Source organism: Coregonus lavaretus (genome assembly GCF_964263955.1).
Source record: "Coregonus lavaretus genome assembly, contig: HAP1_SCAFFOLD_2454, whole genome shotgun sequence".
In the NCBI taxonomy this organism is placed as follows: Eukaryota; Metazoa; Chordata; class Actinopteri; order Salmoniformes; family Salmonidae; genus Coregonus; species Coregonus lavaretus.
Genome location: NW_028166609.1, coordinates 36,260 through 59,365, shown reverse-complemented (window position 1 = coordinate 59,365; position 23,106 = coordinate 36,260). Strand labels below are relative to the sequence as shown.

The window sequence follows — 23,106 nt, the reverse complement described above, 5'->3', positions numbered from 1 at the left end:
TCACCCAGTAGATAAGGGAGTTTATCAAAATTGGGTTTGTTTTCGAATTCTTTGTGGATCGCTGTAATCTGAGGGAAATATGTGTCTATAATATGGTCATACATTTGGCAGGAGGTTAGGAAGTGCAGCTCAGTTTCCACCTCATTTTGTGGGCAGTGTGCACATAGTTATATTCTCCTACATTAATTTCACATTTCTACAAACTTCAAAGTGTTTCTTTTCAAATGGTATCAAGAATATCTCTCCCTCTCTGCCTCTCTCCCTCTCTGTCTCCCTCTCTCCCTCTCTGTCTCCCTCTCTCCCTCCCTCCCTCCATTTCTCTGCCTGCCTGTCTCTCTCTCTCTCTCTCTCTCTCTCTCTCTCTCTCTCCTCTCTCTCTCTCTCTCTCTCTCTCTCTCTCTCTCTCTCTCTGCCTCTCTCTCTCTCTCTCCATCTGTCTGTCACTCATTGTCATCTGGACTGTTTATAGAGCTAGGGTTGTCATTGTCTTCGTCCATCAGTCCATTAGTAGCTGTGAAGTACTAAGCTTTATAATGCATTAACTACCCATCCTGCCCACTAAGCTTTATAATGCATTAACTACCCATCCTGCCCACTAAGCTTTATAATGCATTAACTACCCATCCTGCCCACTAAGCTTTATAATGCATTAACTACCCATCCTGCCCTCTAAGCTTTATAATGGATTAACCTCTTAAGGATCGGACCCATTTTTTCAATTTTCACCTAAAATGACATACTCAAATCTAACTGCCTGTAGCTCAGGACCTGAAGCAAGGATATGGATATTCTTGATACCATTTGAAAAGAAACACTTTGAAGTTTGTAGAAATGTGAAATTAATGTAGGAGAATATAACACATAAGATCTGGTAAAAGATAATACAAACAAAAAAACATGCGTTTTCATTTATTTGTAATTTTTGTATCATCTTTGAAATGCAAGAGAAAGGCCACAATATAATATTGCAGTTTAGTCGCAATTTAGATTTTGGCCACTAGATGGCAGCAGTGTGTGCAACATTTCAGATTGATACAGTGAAGCATTGCAATACTGGACTATTTTGTATCAAGTCTGTCCAAATGTGCCAAATTGGTCAATGATACATTTTCAAGTACATAACTATAGAGAACATACAAAAATGATATGGTAATACAAAATGTAAGTTTACACACTCCCAGGAATGTCATACATAATAGATCATTAGCTTATACACTAACTTTCACACATCTAGATGGCCGGGCAGGGTGGGTGTGGAGCCAGAGACAGCAAGGGTTCAAACTGTTGAACCCAGTTCCTACATTTGAATATAAAAATTGATTTTATCAAACAAAACTATGCTACATTTGATCTCTGGGACCCTTAGGATGACAAATCAAAGCAAGATTACTGAATGTAAGTACATTATTTACCTTCAGAGGTGAATGTATCAAACCAGTTTCCGTGATACGTTTTTTGTTGTTGTGCACTCTCCTCAAACAATAGCATGGTATTTTTTCACTGTAATAGCTACTGTAAATTAGACAGTGCAGTTAGATTAACAATAATTTAAGCTTTCTGCCCATATAAGACATGTCTATGTCCTGGAAAGTTTGCTGTTACTTACAACAGTCATGCTAATCACATTTGCGCACGTTAGCTCAACTGTCCCGTATACGGAACACCGATCCCGTAGAGGTTAACTACCCATCCTGCCCACTAAGCTTTATAAAGCATTAACTACCCATCCCGTAGAGGTTAACTACCCATCCCGTAGAGGTTAACTACCCATTCTGCCCACTAAGCTTTATAAAGCATTAACTACCCATCCTGCCCACTTCTGTCTCTGTTTAGGTGTCAGTGCTGGTGATGTGCCACACCCGAGAGCTGGCGTTTCAGATCAGCAAGGAGTATGAGAGATTCTCCAAGTACATGCCAACTATCAAGGTACGCAATGTTTATCTACACCTTCAAAACCTTGAGTGTTGATAATAACTGCAGTGTTTCAGTAAAAAAGCATGAGCCGACGCAAACCCCAGAACGTTGGTAGAGGTGCCGGCTAACGGAATATCAAACTGTTTAAAATTAAAGACTTATTGTTTTTAAAGTGCACTGTTTCACCACTGGTTTTCTCTCACCAGGTGGCAGTGTTCTTTGGTGGCCTGTCTATAAAGAAGGACGGGGAGGTGTTGAAGAAGGAGTGTCCCCATGTGGTGGTGGGGACGCCGGGGCGAATCCTGGCCCTGATCCGCAACAAGACCCTCAACCTGCGAAACATCAAACACTTCATCCTGGACGAGTGTGACAAGATGCTGGAGCAACTTGGTGAGTCTGATCTCCTCACAGTATCTGAATGACACTCAAACAGACCTGGGGTGTATTTAATAGGAACCAAAATGGAGGCAAACCGTCCGAAATGGGGAGGGGCCTACCTACCTGAACTTCTCCAATAAGGAAGTCTAATTTTTGTTGCAAAAACATGTTTCTACGGTTTGCTACGCTGTGCACTAATGAATACACCCCTGATTAATCTGCTGCATCCGTGATGTACTCGGCTATAGTGAGTGATATCTGAATCCTCCCATCCGTGATGTACTCAGCTATAGTGAGTGATAACTGAATCCTCCCATCCGTGATGTACTCAGCTATAGTGAGTGATAACTGAATCCTCCCATCCGTGATGTACTCAGCTATAGTGAGTGATAACTGAATCCTCCCATCCTTGATGTACTTCTTTCCGTTCCCTCAGACATGCGCCGAGACGTCCAGGAGATATTCCGTCTGACCCCCCATGAGAAACAGGTCATGATGTTCAGCGCCACCCTGAGCAAAGAGATCCGCCCCGTCTGCCGAAAGTTCATGCAAGATGTAATTACGCCTCCTCCTCTCCTCCTGCATCCACCACGCCTCTCCTTCCTCCTTCCTCCACCCATCCCCCATCTCTGCCCTGCCTGGTGGAACGGGGGGGAAGAGTGGTGGAGGAGTTACCCCCCCACGGTCCACCACGCCTCTCCTTCCTCCTTCATCCACCCATCCCCCATCTCTGCCCTGCCTGGTGGAACAGGGGGGAAGAGTGGTGGAGGAGTTACCCCCCCACGGTCCCCTGAGTCTGACAGGAGAGTGATGTCAAACAGACCAATCTCTATCAGGGAAGTGTCAGCTCACTGACAGAGTAAGGCCGTAGTTCTATGCTAGGCCACTAACTCAGTACAGCAAGACCTTAGGGTACTAGTGTAGTGGTTAACCTTTCACCAACATGCATTGCGGTAACGGGGTCTCCGTTATAGACTGGCTTATGTTGTTGACTTGAAATGTCTTTAACTCCATGACGATGTTGAACACTGTCATGCAGGCGCGAATAGGTCCAGTTTTCAGTCTGTACGTTACGAATCTGACATCCCTGATGTCACGATGCTTTCGTTCAAAAGCAGTTAAATCATCTCGTAATCTAGCAGAGCAAAAAACAATTTGTCACGACCCCTAATCTTCCACCTTTTATTTATTAAGGAAACTGCTTTACCAGCCTGGCATGAGTATGTACGCTCTGCCCCAAACTGCTCGAACCCCCCCCCCCCCCCCCCCCCCCCCCCAGCTCACTGCCCTGTAGTTAAGAGCGGCTCTCCCTGGAGCTGTAACCGCTCACATGGCAAACAAGAGAGAGAAAGACAAATTTAAGCAAATATAAAGGATCCCAAAGAACCTCGGTCAAAGCAATAAAACGAGCCACTAGAGAAATGAGGAGGAAGCCTGACAAGCGCCAAGCTCTGGAGAGTAAATGAAGTGGACGCTGCCGGTCTCTCTGGGCTGCTGTAGTTCATTACTTTCCCAACAAAGTGGAAAGAAAGAGCAGTCAAATTGCCTGGGTCCGCCGAGTCGATCCAAAATGACCCCGTTGCCAGTCTGCATTTAAATGGAATTGAGGTAACTGGAGATGGATGGGCGATTAACCCTGTAGGAACATGAGGCCTGTCTCACAAAGGGAAAATGGCCACCATTCTGTCCTTAAGCTGCTACCCAAGCATCAGGATGCCTTGGTAATAAATCACAGACATGAACCTTGTCTAACACACTGTACAGACAGAGGCAGTAACAAGGCAGAACACCGCGACGTGAAGAAAGGAGAGAGAGAGAGGAATGGTAGGGTGGTGTGGTATACGGAAGACCGAAGCGGGAGGAAAGAGATGGAGATGTGACTGTAGATAGAGACGGTACACAGAGCCGTCTCGTGTTGCAATGAATCTAGAATCGATGAGGTAACTGTGAAATGCTTGAAGAGGAGCATTGCAATCACATGAAAAATAGACTATGAACAGAAAAACCTTTTTTGTTGTTGTTGAAAATCCAGCTTTCTAAAACCCTTTGCCTGTAAACAAGGCAGTACCATTTAAAACACCCCATCCTTAAGACATCCCACTAACATGTTGATTCTAACAGCATTTTTATTTGACACATTCCAACTACATGATCATGGATATTAGACACACCACATAAACCCTCTCATACTCTCACAAGCATCCAAAGACCTGCAAAAACACACACACACACACACACACACACACACACACTAGGGTTGAATGGCGGGAAACCAGTTACCGTGATTTACCGTGATTTTTAACGCCCAAAACCACTCCCTTTTCCACGGGATAAATAACTGCGAGAAACCAGTAAATTATAATAAAGTATTTATATGAACAGGATGGTGTTACATTATAAGCGATGTCTAAATCTGTCTTCTCTATGGCCTCTGCATGATGAATCAACGATGGGTGCAGACAGCCCATCTCAGTATGGAGAGCAGTTCACAATGCATGTAGACCTACTGTATCATCTCATCATGGTAACTTTTATTCTTGTGACAGGCTACTTTTGCTGCAGCATAGACTATACTACAGTAATATAAAGACCGAATGCACGTCTAATTTACCCATCTCCATCTGGCTTTCTGGGGTCACCTTATTATTATTTTATTGTAAAGATATATTTTTTTTTCATTGCAGCTGCAGACTTTTAAAAACAGCCTATCACTCGAATATCGTTGCTTTAAATCCGTGCACCCGCGAGAAATTGCATCCAAAATAGATCATCTTGTTCTAGCCCTATACAGTGCATTCGGAAATTATTCAGACCCCTTTTTCCGCATTTTGTTACATTACAGCCTTATTCTAAAATTGATTAAATCATTTTTTTCCTCATCAATCTACACACAATACCCCATAATGACAAAGCGAAAACAGTTAAAACATTTTTTAAAAAGCCATTAGGTAGAAGGAATTGTCCGTAGAGCTCCGAGACAGGATTGTGTCAAGGCACAGATCTGGGGAAGGGTACGAAAACATTTCTTCAGCATTGAAGGTCCCCAAGAACACAGTGGCCTCAATCATTCTTAAATGTGATATTTCAGTTTTTTATTCTTTAATAAATGTTCAAAGATTTCTCAAACCTGTTTTTACTTTGTCATCATGGGGTATTGTGTGTAGATTGATGAGGGGGAAAAAAACAATTTCATCCATTTTAGAATAAGGCTGTAACATAACAAAATGTGGAAAAAGTCAAGGGGTCTGAATACTTTCTGAATGCACTGTATATAATGTCCTAGCCTACCTCTTTCAGGTAATACATTCAATGCAGTATTAGCCTTATAGTTTCATTTAAGGACCAAAGGATTGACAGGCGTCCCATATAGATTGCAAAATAGTTGGGAAGAGATTTTTGACGTACCGATTCCATGGCATATTGTTTATCAACTGATACGCAAAACGATGCCGGATTCAAAACGTAGAATTTTTCAATTTAAATTATTATACAAAATTCTTGCTACCAATAGAATGTTATTTATATGGGGGATACAATCTTCCCAGCTCTGCAGATCCAATATGGATGGTGTTAAGAGATAGATGGGAGGTGTTGAATGGAGCTGAAGGATGGGACTAACAACAACTAATAACAACAAGATAACTAATGTAAAGCATACTGTGTCCATAATAAGTATATAGGTTATAGGTTGAGAGCTTTTGTGAACGAGCACAGTTAGAAAGATATGGCATATAGGAGCAAACCGGATGGACATCATGAAAATGATCTGAGAGGTTGAGGGTAGGAGTTCAGGAGTAAAAACAAACAAAATAGAATTATTGTAAAATTGACCATAAAATGTATATAGTATGTATAAGCTGGAAGTAGAGGCCTAAGCATTGTTGTTCACTAGTTTACTCCAATTAGGGAAGGGGTGGTGGGGTCAGAAAGTAATAAAGGGAAATATTTTTTAAAAATGATATGTGTATTTACAGTGGGGAGAACAAGTATTTGATACACTGCCGATTTTGCAGGTTTTCCTACTTACAAAGCATGTAGAGGTCTGTAATTTTTATCATGGGTACACATCAACTGTGAGAGACGGAATCTAAAAGAATCCAGAAAATCACATTGTATGATTTTTAAGTAAATAATTTGCATTTTATTGCATGACATAAGTATTTGATACATCAGAAAAGCAGAACTTAATATTTGGTACAGAAACTTTTGTTTGCAATTACAGAGATCATACGTTTCCTGTAGGTCTTCACCAGGTTTGCACACACTGCAGCAGGGATTTTGGCCCACTCCTCCATACAGACCTTCTCCAGATCCTTCAGGTTTCGGGGCTGTCGCTGGGCAATACGGACTTTCACCTCCCTCCAAAGATTTTCTATTGGGTTCAGGTCTAGAGACTGGCTAGGCCACTCCAGGACCTTGAGATGCTTCTTACGGAGCCACTCCTTAGTTGCCCTGGTTGTGTGTTTCGGGTCATTGTCATGCTGGAAGACCCAGCCACGACCCATCTTCAATGCTCTTACTGAGGGAAGGAGGTTGTTGGTCAAGATCTCACGATACATGGCCCCATCCATCCTCCCCTCAATACGGTGCAGTCGTCCTGTCCCCTTTGCAGAAAAGCATCCCCAAAGAATGATGTTTCCACCTCCATGCTTCACGGTTGGGATGGTGTTCTTGGGGTTGTACTCATCCTTCTTCTTCCTCCAAACACGGCGAGTGGCGTTTAGACCAAAAAGCTATATTTTTGTCTCATCAGACCACATGACCTTCTCCCATTCCTCCTCTGGATCATCCAGATGGTCATTGGCAAACTTCAGACGGGCCTGGACATGCGCTGGCTTGAGCAGGGGGACCTTGCGTGCGCTGCAGGATTTTAATCCATGACGGCGTAATGTGTTACTAATGGTTTTCTTTGAGACTGTGGTCCCAGCTCTCTTCAGGTCATTGACCAGGTCCTGCCGTGTAGTTCTGGGCTGATCCCTCACCTTCCTCATGATCATTGATGCCCCACGAGATGAGATCTTGCATGGAGCCCCAGACCATCTTGAACTTCTTCCATTTGCTAATAATTGCGCCAACAGTTGTTGCCTTCTCACCAAGCTACTTGCCTATTGTCCTGTAGCCCATCCCAGCCTTGTGCAGGTCTACAATTTTATCCCTGATGTCCTTACACAGCTCTCTGGTCTTGGCAATTGTGGAGAGGTTGGAGTCTGTTTGATTGAGTGTGTGGACAGGTGTCTTTTATACAGGTAACAATTTCAAACAGGTGCAGTTAATACAGGTAATGAGTGGAGAACAGGAGGGCTTCTTAAAGAAAAACTAACAGGTCTGTGAGAGCCAGAATTCTTACTGGTTGGTAGGTGATCAAATACTTATGTCATGCAATAAAATGCAAATTAATTACTTAAAAATTATAATGTGATTTTCTGGATTTTTGTTTTAGATTCCGTCTCTCACAGTTGATGTGTACCCATGATGGTCCTCTGTAGCTCAACTGGTAGAGCACGGCGCTTGTAACGCCAAGGTAGTGGGTTCGATCCCCGGGACCACCCATACACAAAAAAATTTATGCACGCATGACTGTAAGTCGCTTTGGATAAAAGCGTCTGCTAAATGGCATATTATCATTATTATTATGATAAAAATTACAGACCTCTACATGCCTTGTAAGTAGGAAAACCTGCAAAATTGGCAGTGTATCAAATACTTGTTCTCCCCCCCTCAAAAAAAAAGTATTAGCCTTATATTTAGCTAATTAATGATGGGTTATGCATAATAAGCTTCTAACTTATAGCTCTTGAGCAATACGCACGCACCTGTGCTTCGCTGGCCTCTCCTTAAAAAACACTCCTTAGCTCTTGGAGTCCCATGCAGGAAAAGTTAGACTAGAATAGCTTGCTGGACATATTTTTTACATTATTTATTATATACCAATAGACTATTCGAAGAGGGACGCAAGCTCTTGTTTGCTGAATGTTAAATACAGCAGCCAATAGAACTCACAGGTAGTTTGAAAGAAGAGTGAATGCGCGATGGCGGTAGGCTATAGCAGTTACTTATTCAGACCCGTAACCATTGAATCTTCGTGAAGAGAAGTGGAAGGCTTCTGCATCTAATTCTAGTCCAACATTATTCGAGAATGTCTTTAGAATGATGAAGATAAGGACAACTAAACTTATTTCATTTAACTGTTGAAAGCGAGGAAGGAATGAAGCAACAATAGAGAGCGAAAGAGGAGGTAGGTTAATAACATTAGGGGAAATATTAGGAAGGTAAATATGAGTCAGCCTACTAATTATACAAATAGGCCCTATTATATTCATGTGGACTCATGTGCTCCACCAGAATCACATGTTCTCTTCTGCTTTATCATGGTTTGAACAATGTACATAATTCCAGTCCATATAATACAATACAGTACAGTAATACAGTTTACACTAAAAAAGATTAGCCTACTGGAGCTAGTTTCATTTATTTACCCAAGAGAGCATATAGCTAGCTACATCTATGGGCTTTATATAGCTAGCTACATCTATGGGCTTTATATAGCTAGCTACATCTATGGGCTTTATATAGCCAGCTACATCTATGGGCTTTTATATAGCTAGCTACATCTATGGGCTTTATATAGCTAGCTACATCTATGGGCTTTTATATAGCTAGCTACATCTATGGGCTTTATATAGCTAGCTACATATATGGGCTTTATATAGCCAGCTACATCTATGGGCTTTATATAGCTAGCTGCATCTATGGGCTTTATATAGCTAGCTACATCTATGGGCTTTATATAGCCAGCTACATCTATGGGCTTCTGTCGTGAGTAATGTGCAGTAGCCTATATCATATATGTATTGGGTAACGACACAACCATTTGGGCTTGGGCTCATAAAATGTCTTTAATGTAGGGCTCATAAAATGTCTTTAATGTAGGGCTCATAAAATGCCTTTAATGTAGGGCTCATAAAATGTCTTTAATGTAGGGCTCATAAAATGTCTTTAATGTAGGGCTCATAAAATGCCTTTAATGTAGGGCTCATAAAATGTCTTTAATGTAGGGCTCATAAAATGTCTTTAATGTAGGGCTCATAAAATGTCTTTAATGTAGGGCTCATAAAATGTCTTTAATGTAGGGCTCATAAAATGTATTTTAATGTAGGGCTCATAAAATGTATTTAATGTAGGGCTCATAAAATGTCTTTAATGTAGGGCTCATAAAATGTATTTTAATGTAGGGCTCATAAAATGTCTTTAATGTAGGGCATAAAATGTCTTTAATGTATGGCTCATCAGGCTCAGGTAGCATCAGACTTTAATTTTAGATCAAAGCTCTAATCAAATCCAGACAGGCCTGTTTATATGCTTTATAATGGTTTAGCATGACGCTTCCTGTTTTGGCGGGAAATACTGGGTCTCAGGATGGAACATTTGTAAAATACTGGGAAAATATTCAAACCACACACACACACACACACTTTTTAATAAGAATAAGAATAATATGCCATTTAGCAGACGCTTTTATCCAAAGCGACTTACAGTCAAACAGAAGCATCATCTTCAAACACGTAGGCTACATTTGGATGAGGAGGCTGTTATTTAACTGACTGACTGACATACTACAGTAACTGGGATTGAGAGGACAGACTGAGTGAATGACTACAGTAACTGGGATTGAGAGGACAGACTGAGTGAATGACTACAGTAACTGGGATTGAGAGGACAGACTGAGTGAATGACATACTACAGTAACTGGGATTGAGAGGACAGACTGAGTGAATGACTACAGTAACTGGGATTGAGAGGACAGACTGAGTGAATGACTACAGTAACTGGGATTGAGAGGACAGACTGAGTGAATGACATACTACAGTAACTGGGATTGAGAGGACAGACTGAGTGAATGAGAGATGTCGAAGAGGGACAGATACGGTCAGCGATACTCAGCTCAGTCTAGTTTACTGGTGTATTACTGTAGATTAAACATCCTCTAAATCAGACATTCAGGAAACTGGACTTTCTCTTAGCTTTCTGAAGGTAAGTGCTATGATCCTAATTGGACAATGAGTGAGCTGAGGACAGTTTGGACTCTAACATTGACAATACAATCCTAACTATACTGAATAAAAAATATAAACGCAACACGCAACAATTTCAAAGATTTTACTGAGTTACAGTTCATATAAGGAAATCAGTCAATTGAAATAAATTCACTAGGCCCTAATCTATGGACTTCACGTGATTGGGCAGGGGCGGAGCCATGGTTGGGAGCCAGGCCCAGCCAATCAGAATGAGTCTTTCCCCACAAAAGGGCTTAATTACAGACAGAAATACTCTTCAGCATCCCCCTCTCCCCTCTCAGACAATCCCGCAGGTGAAGAAGCCGGATGTGAATGTCCTGAGCTGTGGTCTGCGGTTGTGAGGCCGGTTGGGCGTACTGCCATATTCTTTAAAACAACGTTCGGGGTGGCTTATGGTAGAGAAATGAACATTCAATTATTTGGCAACAGCTCTGGTGGACATTCCTGCAGTCAGCATGCCAGTTGCATGCACCCTCAAAACATGAGACATCTGTGGCATTGTGTTGTGTGACAAAACTGCACATTTTAGAGTGGCCTTTTATTGTACCCAGCACAAGGTGCACCTGTGTAATGATCATGCTGTTTAATCAGCTTCTTGATATGCCACACCTGTCAGGTGGATGGATTATCTTGGCAAATGAGAAATGCTCACTAACAGGGATGTAAACACATTTGTGCACAAAATTGAGAAATAAGCTTTTTGTGCGTATGGAAAATTTCTGGGATCTTTTATTTCAGCTCATGAAACACGGGACCAACACTTTACATGTTGCGTTTATATTTTTGTTCAGTATATATGGGTCGGCAGGTAGCCTAGCGCTTAAAAGCGTTGAGCCAGTAACCGAAAGGTGAATACATGACAAATCTGTCTTTGCCCTTGAGCAAGGTACTTAACCGGTACAAGAGTGTCTGCTAAATGACAAATAAATGTCAAATCTAAAAAATTAAAAATATCAAATTGATTCAGTATGTAATAAACTTAAGGTTAATCTATATTGGATTCTAGATTGATGACTTAGGCCATCTATGATCCAAGTTGTAGTGGCCCACAGTAAATGATGTCTCTGATTAATCATGTAGCACGTTTAATTGACAGAGACTGTTCCCTCATTGTTTAATTAGGCACAGCTGCTACCAGAGAGACGGGGCCAAATTAGTGGCTAGATGAATGTGTTTGTTTGTATGTTGTGATGTGAAAATGAATCGATCTTACGTCAAGTGGAGCAGCCCTAGTGATTCCAATGAAGGCTCCGTGTAGCTCAGTTGGTAGCGCATGGCGTTTCCAACACCAGGGTTGTGGGTTCGATTCCCACGGGGGGCCAGTATGAAAAATGTATGCACTCACTGGATAAGAGCGTCTGCTAAATGACTAAAATGTAAAGGCTTTTTATAATGTATTTTTTTGGCACCTTTTTCTCCCCAATTTCGATCTTGTCTCATCGCTGCAACTCCCCCAACGGGCTCGGAAGACGAAGGTCGAGTCATGCGTCCTCTGAAACATGACCCGCCAAACCGCGCTTCTTAACACCCGCCCGCTTAACCCGGAAGCCAGCCGCACCAATGTGTGGGAGGAAACACCGTTCAACTGACAACCGGGGTAAGCCTGCAGGCACCCGGCCCGCCACAAGGAGTCACTAGAGCGCAATGAGCCAAGTAAAGACCCCCCCCGGCCAAACCCTCCCCTAACCCGGACTACGCTGGGCCAAACCCTCCCCTAACCCGGACTACGCTGGGCCAAACCCTCCCCTAACCCGGACTACGCTGGGCCAAACCCTCCCCTAACCTGGACTACGCTGGGCCAAACCCTCCCCTAACCCGGACTACGCTGGGCCAAACCCTCCCCTAACCCGGACTACGCTGGGCCAAACCCTCCCCTAACCCGGACTACGCTGGGCCAAACCCTCCCCTAACCCGGACTACCCTGGGCCAAACCCTCCCCTAACTCGGACTACGCTGGGCCAAACCCTCCCCTAACCCGGACTACACTGGGCCAAACCCTCCCCTAACCCGGACTACGCTGGGCCAAACCCTCCCCTAACCCGGACTACGCTGGGCCAATTGTGCGCCGCCCTATGGGACTCCCAGTCACGACCGGTTGTGATACAGCACGGGATCGAACCCGGGTCTGTAGTGACGCCTCTAGCACAGCGATGCAGTGCCTTAGACCGCTGCCCCACTCGGGAGGCCGAAGGCGTTTTTGTTTTAATTAATGTATTACTTGTGGTTAGGTTTTACAATAACTGTTGATTTCGTCTGATTACTATGGCTTTTCATTTGACATCAGATCTATTCGTTTTTTTCCAAGTGTTGTGTGGATAGTAGTGACTAGTGAGGACTGTGTCTGGCTGTCTCTATGTTCGTCTGTGTTGCATCAGTATGTGAGTTCGTATCCTGTGTGCGTGCATGTCTGTCTGTCTGTCCGTCCGTCCGTCCGTCCGTCCGTTCGTCTGTGTTGCATCAGTATGTGAGTTCGTATCCTGTGTGCGTGCATGTCTGTCTGTCTGTCTGTCCGTCCGTCCGTCCGTCCGTCTGTGTTTGTGTGAGAGAAGTTTAAATGTTGTGTGGTGGGAGGGCAGTGTGTCCATCTAACTCCCCCATTCCTTCTCTTTCTATTTCACTGTATTTCCTAATGTCTCCCTGATTTACCTCTACCTCGTCACCTCTACCTCCTTACCTCTACCTCCTCACCTCTACCTCCTCACCTCTACCTCCTCACCTCTACCTCTACCTCCTCACCTCTGCCTCGTCACCTCTACCTCCTCACCTCTGCCTCCTCACCTCTGCCTCGTCACCTCTGCCTCGTCACCTCTACCTCGTCACCTCTACCTCGTCACCTCTACCTCGTCACCTCTACCTCCTCTACCTCCTCACCTCTACCTCCTCACCTTAACCACTGCTCTCTGGGAACCATCCACTCCCTGTATTCTTCCCCCACCCTAACCCTGTCCCCCCCCCCCCCCCCTCCCTAATCCACCCTAACCCTGTCCCCCCCCTCCCTACTCCACCCTAACCCTGTCCCCCCCCACCCTAACCCTGTCCCCCCCCTCCCTACTCCACCCTAACCCTGTCCTACTCCACCCTAACCCTACTCCACCCACCACCCTAACCCTACTCCACCCCCTGCCTACTCCACCCTAACCCTACTCCACCCCCTCCCTACTCCACCCTAACCCTGCTCCACCCCCTCCCTACTCCACCCTAACCCTGCTCCACCCCCTCCCTACTCCACCCTAACCCCCCCCACCACCCTAACCCTGCTCCACCCCCTCCCTACTCCACCCTAACCCTGTTCCACCCTCCCCCCCACCACCCTAACCCTGTCCCACCCCTCCCTACTCCACCCTAACCCTGCTCCACCCCCTCCCTACTCCACCCTAACCCCCCCCACCCCCCCCCACCACCCTAACCCTGCTCCACCCCCTCCCTACTCCACCCTAACCCTGTCCCACCCTCCCCCCCACCACCCTAACCCTGTCCCACCCCCTCCCTACTCCACCCTAACCCTGTCCCACCCCCCCACCACCCTAACCCTGTCCCACCCACTCCCTACTCCACCCTAACCCCCCCCACCCCCCCACCCCTGTCCCACCCCCCCACCACCCTAACCCTGTCCCACCCCCTCCCTACTCCACCCTAACCCTGTCCCACCCTCCCCCCCACCACCCTAACCCTGTCCCACCCCCTCCCTACTCCACCCTAACCCTGTCCCACCCTCCCCCCCACCACCCTAACCCTACTCCACCCCCTCCCTACTCCACCCTAACCCTGCTCCCCCCCCCCCCCCCCCCCCCCCCCCCCACCACCCTAACCCTGCTCCACCCCCTCCCTGCTCCACCCAGCCGATGGAAATCTTTGTTGATGATGAGACCAAGCTGACTCTCCACGGGCTGCAGCAGTACTATGTCAAACTGAAGGACAACGAGAAGAACAGGAAGCTCTTTGATCTCCTCGACGTGCTGGAGTTCAACCAGGTACTGGAATGAATTATGTTCCACAGAGGAGTTCAACCAGGTACTGGAATGAATTATGTTCCACAGAGGAGTTCAACCAGGTACTGGAATGAATTATGTTCCACAGAGGAGTTCAACCAGGTACTGGAATGAATTATGTTCCACAGAGGAGTTCAACCAGGTACTGGAATGAATTATGTTCCACAGAGGAGTTCAACCAGGTACTGGAATGAATTATGTTCCACAGAAGAGTTCAACCAGGTACTGGAATTCAATCATGATGTTCCAGAGGCACATAGCAGGAGAAACTGAGGAAAAATTTAAATGCTGGCTGGGCAAGTTCTTATATGCAAATCCAGTTTGTAGTCAGTGTCTTAGTTCAACCAGGTACTGTGTTTCATGTTCCACCGTGGTACAAAATGGCAGGAAATTCAGGGGAAAGAAAAACGCTGAGTTTTTGAATATGCAAATGCAGTGTGTGTGTAGTCAAATGTGGAGTGTGTTGTTGTTTCCAGGTGGTGATCTCTGGCCCAGTGTGTGTAGTGATATTATTATATATTATAGGTGGTGATCTTTGTGAAGTCAGTGCAGCGCTGTGTGGCTCTGGCCCAGCTGTTGGTTGAGCAGAACTTCCCAGCTATCGCCATCCACCGCGGGATGCCCCAGGAGGAACGGTACGTAGATAGTTGGTGTGTGTGTTATTTTGAACATTAATATTATACAGTTGAAGTCGGAAGTTTACATACACTTAGGTTGGAGTCATTAAAACTAGTTTTTGAACCACTCCACAAATTTCTTCTTAACAAACTTTTAGTTTTGGCAAGTCGGTTAGGACATCTACTTTGTGCATGACACATGTAATTTTTCCAACAATTGTTTACAGACCGATTGTTTCACTTATAATTCACTGTATCACAATTCCAGTGGGTCAGAAGTTTACATACACTAAGTTGACTGTGCCTTTAAACAGCTTGGAAAATTATGTCATGGCTTTAGAAGCTTCTGATACGCTAATTGACATACTTTGAGTCAATTGGAGGTGTACCTGTGGATGTATTTCAAGGCCTACCTTAAAACTCAATGCCTCTTTGCTTGACATCATGGGAAAATTAAAAGAAATCAGCCAAGACCTCAGAAACATTTTTTGTAGACCTCCACAAGTCTGGTTCATCCTTGGGAGCAATTTTCAAACGCGTTCATCTGTGCAAACAATAGTACGCAAGTATAAACACCATGGGACCACGCAGCCGTCATACCGCACAGGAAGGAGGCGCGTTCTGTCTCCTAGAGATGAACGTACTTTGGTGCGAAAAGTGCAAATCAATCCCAGAACAACAGCAAAGGACCTTGTGAAGATGCTGGAGGAAACAGGTACAAAAAGTATCTATATCCACAGTAAAACGAGTCCTATATCGACATAACCTGAAAGGCCGCTCAGCAAGGAAGAAGCCAATGCTCCAAAAACGCCATAAAAAAGCCAGACTACGGTTTGCAACTGCACATGGGGACAAAGATCGTACTTTTTGGAGAAATGTCCTCTGGTCTGATGAAACAAAAATAGAACTGTTTGGCCATAATGACCATCGTTATGTTTGGAGGAAAAAGGGGAATGCTTGCAAGCCGAAGAATACCATCCCAACCATGAAGCACGGGGGTGGCAGCATCATGCTGTGGGGGTGCTTTGCTGCAGGAGGGACTGGTGCACTTCACAAAATAGATGGCATCATGAGGAAGGAAAATTATGTGGATATATTGAAGCAACATCCCAAGACATCAGTCAGGAAGTTAAAGCTTGGTCGCAAATGGGTCTTCCAAATGGACAATGACCCCAAGCATACTTCCAAATTTGTGGCAAAATGGCTTAAGGACAACAAAGTAAAGGTATTGGAGTGGCCATCACAAAGCCCTGACCTCAATCCTATAGAAAATGTGTGGGCAGAACTGAAAAAGCGTGTGCGAGCAAGGAGGCCTACAAACCTGACTCAGTTACACCAGCTCTGTCAGGAGGAATGGGTCAAAATTCACCCAACTTATTGTGGGAAGCTTGTGGAAGGCTACCTGAAACGTTTGACCCAAGTTAAACAATTTAAAGGCAATGCTACTAAATACTAATTGAGTGTATGTAAACTTCTGATTTACTGGGAATGTGATGAAAGAAATAAAAGCTGAAATAAATCATTCTCTCTACTATTATTCTGACATTTCACATTCTTAAAATAAAGTGTTGATCCTAACTGACCTAAGACAGGGAATTTTTACAAGGATTAAATGTCAGGAATTGTGAAAAACTGAGTTTAAATGTATTTGGCTAAGGTGTATGTAAACTTCCGACTTCAACTGTAAGTGCTTGATCTGGCACGGTCATTACCCATCTTTTTCTAAACTAATTCCACCCCCTTTTTTGTCCAACCTCCTTCCCCAGTCTCTCTCGTTACCAACAGTTTAAAGACTTCCAGAGACGTATCCTGGTGGCCACCAACCTGTTTGGAAGAGGGATGGACATCGAGAGGGTCAACATCGCCTTCAACTACGACATGCCAGAAGACTCTGACACTTACCTGCACAGAGTAAGTCCCGTAGACCAGGGTTTCCCAAACTCTGTCCTGGGGAGCACGTTTCGGTTGTTGCCCTAGCAACTACACCGCTGATTCAAATGACCAACTCATCATCAAGCTTGGATTTATTTGAATCAGCTGTGTAGTGCTAGGACAACAACCGAAACCTGCACCCAGGAGGGGCCCCGGGACCGGGTTTGGGAAACTCTGTTGTAGATGACAACAAACTCTGCTGTAGATAACAACAAACCCTGCTGTAGATAACAACAAACTCTGCTGTAGATAACAACAAACTCTGCTGTAGAAAACAACAAACTCTGCTGTAGAAAACAACAAACTGCTGTAGATAACAACAAACCCTGCTGTAGAAAACAAACTCTGCTGTAGAAAACAACAAACTCTGCTGTAGAAAACAACAAACTCTGCTGTAGATAACAACAAACCCTAACGTAGATAACAACAAACTCTGCTGTAGATGACAACAAACTGCTGTAGATGACAACAAACTCTGCTGTAGATGACAAACTCTGCTGTAGATAACAACAAACTCTGCTGTAGATGACAACAAACTCTGCTGTAGATAACAACAAACTCTGCTGTAGAAAACAACAAACTCTGCTGTAGATGACAACAAACTCTGCTGTAGATGACAACAAACTCTGCTGTAGATAACAACAAACTCTGCTGTAGAAAACAACAAACTCTGCTGTAGAAAACAACAAACTCTGCTGTAGATAACAACAAACTCTGCTGTAGAAAACAACAAACTCTGCTGTAGAAAACAACAAACTCTGCTGTAGATAACAACAAACCCTGCTGTAGAAAACAACAAACTCTGCTGTAGAAAACAACAAACTCTGCTGTAGAAAACAACAAACTCTGCTGTAGAAAACAACAAACTCTGCTGTAGAAAACAACAAACTCTGCTGTAGATAACAACAAACCCTGCTGTAGAAAACAACAAACTCTGACACCAAGATTATTTAGTTATAGGCCTCTTGTTTGTCCGTCTTACCAGTAGCAGCCAGGGTCATTATAAGGTTACTTAGTTATAAAGTACTTACCAGTAGCAGCCAGGGTCATTATAAGGTTACTTAGTTATAAAGTACTTACCAGTAGCAGCCAGGGTCATTATAAGGTTACTTTAGTTATAAAGTACTTACCAGTAGCAGCCAGGGTCATTATAAGGTTACTTTAGTTATAAAGTACTTACCAGTAGCAGCCAGGGTCATTATAAGGTTACTTTAGTTATAATGACCCTGGCTGCTACTGGTAAGTACTTTATAACTAAAGTAACCTTATAATGACCCTGGCTGCTACTGGTAAGTACTTTATAAGGTTACTTTAGTTATAAAGTACTTACCAGTAGCAGCCAGGGTCATTATAAGGTTACTTTAGTTATAAAGTACTTACCAGTAGCAGCCAGGGTCATTATAAGGTTACTTTAGTTATAAAGTACTTACCAGTAGCAGCCAGGGTCATTATAAGGTTACTTAGTTATAAAGTACTTCCCAGTAGCAGCCAGGGTCATTATAAGGTTACTTAGTTATAAAGTACTTACCAGTAGCAGCCAGGGTCATTATAAGGTTACTTAGTTATAAAGTACTTACCAGTAGCAGCCAGGGTCATTATAAGGTTACTTAGTTATAAAGTACTTACCAGTAGCAGCCAGGGTCATTATAAGGTTACTTTAGTTATAAAGTACTTACCAGTAGCAGCCAGGGTCATTATAAGGTTACTTTAGTTATAAAGTACTTACCAGTAGCAGCCAGGGTCATTATAAGGTTACTTTAGTTATAAAGTACTTACCAGTAGCAGCCAGGGTCATTATAAGATTACTTTAGTTATAAAGTACTTACCAGTAGCAGCCAGGGTCATTATAAGGTTACTTAGTTATAAAGTACTTACCAGTAGCAGCCAGGGTCATTATAAGGTTACTTTAGTTATAAAGTACTTACCAGTAGCAGCCAGGGTCATTATAAGGTTACTTAGTTATAAAGTACTTACCAGTAGCAGCCAGGGTCATTATAAGGTTACTTAGTTATAAAGTACTTACCAGTAGCAGCCAGGGTCATTATAAGGTTACTTAGTTATAAAGTACTTACCAGTAGCAGCCAGGGTCATTATAAGGTTACTTTAGTTATAAAGTACTTACCAGTAGCAGCCAGGGTCATTATAAGGTTACTTTAGTTATAAAGTACTTACCAGTAGCAGCCAGGGTCATTATAAGGTTACTTAGTTATAAAGTACTTACCAGTAGCAGCCAGGGTCATTATAAGGTTACTTTAGTTATAAAGTACTTACCAGTAGCAGCCAGGGTCATTATAAGGTTACTTAGTTATAAAGTACTTACCAGTAGCAGCCAGGGTCATTATAAGGTTACTTAGTTATAAAGTACTTACCAGTAGCAGCCAGGGTCATTATAAGGTTACTTTAGTTATAAAGTACTTACCAGTAGCAGCCAGGGTCATTATAAGGTTACTTAGTTATAAAGTACTTCCCAGTAGCAGCCAGGGTCATTATAAGGTTACTTTAGTTATAAAGTACTTCCCAGTAGCAGCCAGGGTCATTATAAGGTTACTTAGTTATAAAGTACTTACCAGTAGCAGCCAGGGTCATTATAAGGTTACTTTAGTTATAAAGTACTTACCAGTAGCAGCCAGGGTCATTATAAGGTTACTTTAGTTATAAAGTACTTACCAGTAGCAGCCAGGGTCATTATAAGGTTACTTTAGTTATAAAGTACTTACCAGTAGCAGCCAGGGTCATTATAAGGTTACTTTAGTTATAAAGTACTTACCAGTAGCAGCCAGGGTCATTATAAGGTTACTTTAGTTATAAAGTACTTACCAGTAGCAGCCAGGGTCATTATAAGGTTACTTAGTTATAAAGTACTTACCAGTAGCAGCCAGGGTCATTATACGGTTACTTTAGTTATAAAGTACTTACCAGTAGCAGCCAGGGTCATTATAAGGTTACTTAGTTATAAAGTACTTACCAGTAGCAGCCAGGGTCATTATAAGGTTACTTAGTTATAAAACCCTCTAAGTTGTTTGTGTCTTACTCAGGTTGCCAGGGCGGGCAGGTTTGGCACCAAAGGCCTGGCCATCACGTTTGTGTCTGATGAGACGGATGCCCGCACCCTTAACGACGTCCAGGACCGATTCGAGGTGAACATCAGCGAGCTGCCCGACGAGATCGACATCTCATCTTACAGTAAGTGCTGCTTAGTTCCAATCATCAGCCTTGGTTATCAGTGGGTCTAGATCAGGGGGTGTTCAACTCTGACCCTACGAGGTCCGGAGCCTGCTGCTTTTCTGTTCAACTCTGACCCTACGAGGTCCGGAGCCTGCTGCTTTTCTGTTAAACTCTGACCCTACGAGGTCCGGAGCCTGCTGCTTTTCTGTTCAACTCTGACCCTACGAGGTCCGGAGCCTGCTGCTTTTCTGTTCAACTCTGACCCTACGAGGTCCGGAGCCTGCTGCTTTTCTGTTAAACTCTGACCCTACGAGGTCCGGAGCCTGCTGCTTTTCTGTTAAACTCTGACCCTACGAGGTCCGGAGCCTGCTGCTTTTCTGTTCAACTCTGACCCTACGAGGTCCGGAGCCTGCTGCTTTTCTGTTCAACTCTGACCCTACGAGGTCCGGAGCCTGCTGCTTTTCTGTTCAACTCTGACCCTACGAGGTCCGGAGCCTGCTGCTTTTCTGTTCTACCTGTTTAATTAATTACACCACCTGGTGTCACAGGTCTAAATCAGTCACTGATTAGAGGGGAACAATGAAAAAATGCAGAGGAACTGGCTTCGAGGTCCAGAGTTGAGTTTGAAGGCTCTAGAGAAGGGTTTCCCAAACTCGGTTCTGCCCCCCCCCCCCCACCCCCCAGCATGACACTAGCGCAAAAACCAAAACGTGCACCCAGTGGGGCCCCAGGACCGAGTTTGGGAAACACTGCTCTAGAGTAAAGGCAGCGGTCTTTGCTGGTCATCTGTTACTTATTAGAACATGTATTATGTTAGGAACATCTGTATTTCATCAGTGGAGTAGAGAAGATTATCAAGTGATTCAATGAATGTTCTGCTTTAACTTGTCCTTTTTTACTTCTGTGCCCTCAGTTGAACCAACCCGGTAAAGAAGACCAGATCTATTATCCTGCAGACATTGCATCAGAATTGTGATTTATATTTTACCTTTGACCTTTAACACTGATAGCTAAGGTCAAATCAACTATTATCAGATCGAACAGTACAATACAATAATTTCTTATTCTGCTGGCATTCATTTGCCCCTATAATGAATAAACTGTGGAATAGCGCCCCCCTGTGGATAGAAATGACTTTTCTGAACATTGTCAGGCCTTTTCCAATGCCATTTGTTTAATGATGTTAATATTATTTTTGTTTTTATTTAGAGACTAGGTAGCCGTCACTGAATAGTTGAGTTATTTATTGTTTGTATTTTATTTACGATGTCATTTCGATGGTGAATGCTGCATTTTATTGCCTGTGAAAATAGTTGACCAGTTACCAAGCGGTAGTTTCTAGTGCGACGGAAATGAAGAGGAAAAAAGGTTACATTGAAAGACTTGTAAAGATAGACTAAACGAGCTCTGTTCTGCACTCAATGTGGATTCATAAATGTTTGACTCGACATACAGACTTGCTGCTTCTTCTTGCCTCAACATCTAATCTTGTTGTCTATCAGAAAATATTTTTAAAAAATGAACAAACTACCCGCCAAGGATTGCACTGAGTGAATATTGAAACAGCCTCCATCAAAGGTTACGTCCCAAATGGCACCCTATTCCCTATGGGACGTGGACATACTGGAAGTAGTACACTACATAGGGAATAGGGTGCCATTTGGGACGCATTTATCACCTCAGGACTGACGCATTTTAAACAGCTAGTGAGATCAGGCTGTCATGCCAGCTGCTACACGATGAAATACAGTAGCCTTAGCCTAAAGCAGAAGCCTCGACCAGACCTATTATGTCAGCGCAGTGTTGTTGGGACCACCCGCCGTCATTTTCTCCCGTTTCTAAATTTAGAAACGTTTTTCAAATTATGGCAGGTATTCTGTTCAGAGGTGCTAACTGCTCGACAATCCTACAGGTCTGTCCATGCCTCAACATAGCTAATCTATATAAGTAATGTGCAAAATGCTAAATAATTTCATATAAAACGTACTAAACTGAGGTATTGAACTAACTAGCCTCGGACACTCCAGCTTGATTTGGAATGATGGCCCAGAGAGACTATGGACATAAGTCTTTGAGTTAGCAAATATTTTCAGGGAATCACAGTTGATCGGCCAATAGTCTTAAATACTGTCCTCAATGGTCTCCTTGTCTAAATCTGCTTGCTGAGGCACCTCAGTTGATCTCTTCTAATCTGGATTGTAAAGTGTTAAAATCAGACCAGTGTTTGTGAAACAGTAAGCGAGACCTGTCAGGAAGTCAACAGGAGAAGAGTGCACTCGAAAGGAAGTGAGGAGGGATAGCCTAGACTGAATGGCTCCCTATATAGCCCCATAAAGGAATAGGGTGCCATTTGTGACGCACGTAGAGGTTACAGGCACAAGTGGGAAACGATTGTTGGAAAATGACCAGGAACAATAAAACCCAGATCCAATAACATTAGCTGACAGTCAAAAGATAAGACACACAATGGATGTGGACAAATATCAAAATAGTCCGTTTTAATTTGCAACGTATTCAAGTTATAAACACGTCAGGCAGTGGTTTTTACACATCACCATAAAGACATATGAATCAATCTTCCAGACAATCAATCACCCGAGAACTAAATCCAGTACATTAATAAATCACCCTTTTCTTCATGTATCACCCAGTTACACCAATCATGTAAATCAAGAAAAAACAAACATGTAAACAATCGTAATCATTGGTTTTTCAACAAACCTAACTGTAGAAGACCACCATTTGAATGTCATGGAATTACAACCGACCATTAATTTTGAAAATGGCTTAAGTGTAGTACCGTCTCAAATGGCACACTTCCCTTTATAGTGCACTTCTTTTGACCATGGCCCATAGGGTTCTGGTCAAAGGTAGTGCACTATATAGGGAATAGGGTGCCATTTGGGATACAGCCAACAGAATGTCACACACAATGTGTTAAACTGGCCCGCTGCATGGCGATGTATGAATCTCTGATCATTTATTTGTAGGATCATCTCTTTATAAACCAATTTACAAGAGCAACATCATTCCCAA

The 23,106-nt window shown here is 43.5% G+C and overlaps 1 protein-coding gene across 1 annotated transcript in view; it reads left to right on the top strand.

Moving 5' to 3' along the window:
• Positions 1–21,518, top strand: part of LOC311114524 (spliceosome RNA helicase DDX39B) — a 28,763-nt gene extending 7,245 nt beyond the window's left edge. Inside the window, exons 4-11 of the mRNA XM_084189774.1 lie at positions 1,834–1,926; positions 2,121–2,304; positions 2,729–2,847; positions 14,207–14,338; positions 14,882–14,991; positions 16,740–16,884; positions 19,941–20,088; positions 20,984–21,518. Coding sequence (XP_084045900.1) covers positions 1,834–1,926; positions 2,121–2,304; positions 2,729–2,847; positions 14,207–14,338; positions 14,882–14,991; positions 16,740–16,884; positions 19,941–20,088; positions 20,984–21,000 — 948 coding nt within the window. The 3' untranslated portion in view covers positions 21,001–21,518. The remainder of the gene's footprint in view (positions 1–1,833; positions 1,927–2,120; positions 2,305–2,728; positions 2,848–14,206; positions 14,339–14,881; positions 14,992–16,739; positions 16,885–19,940; positions 20,089–20,983) is intronic.
• The last annotated feature ends 1,588 nt before the right edge of the window (positions 21,519–23,106 follow it).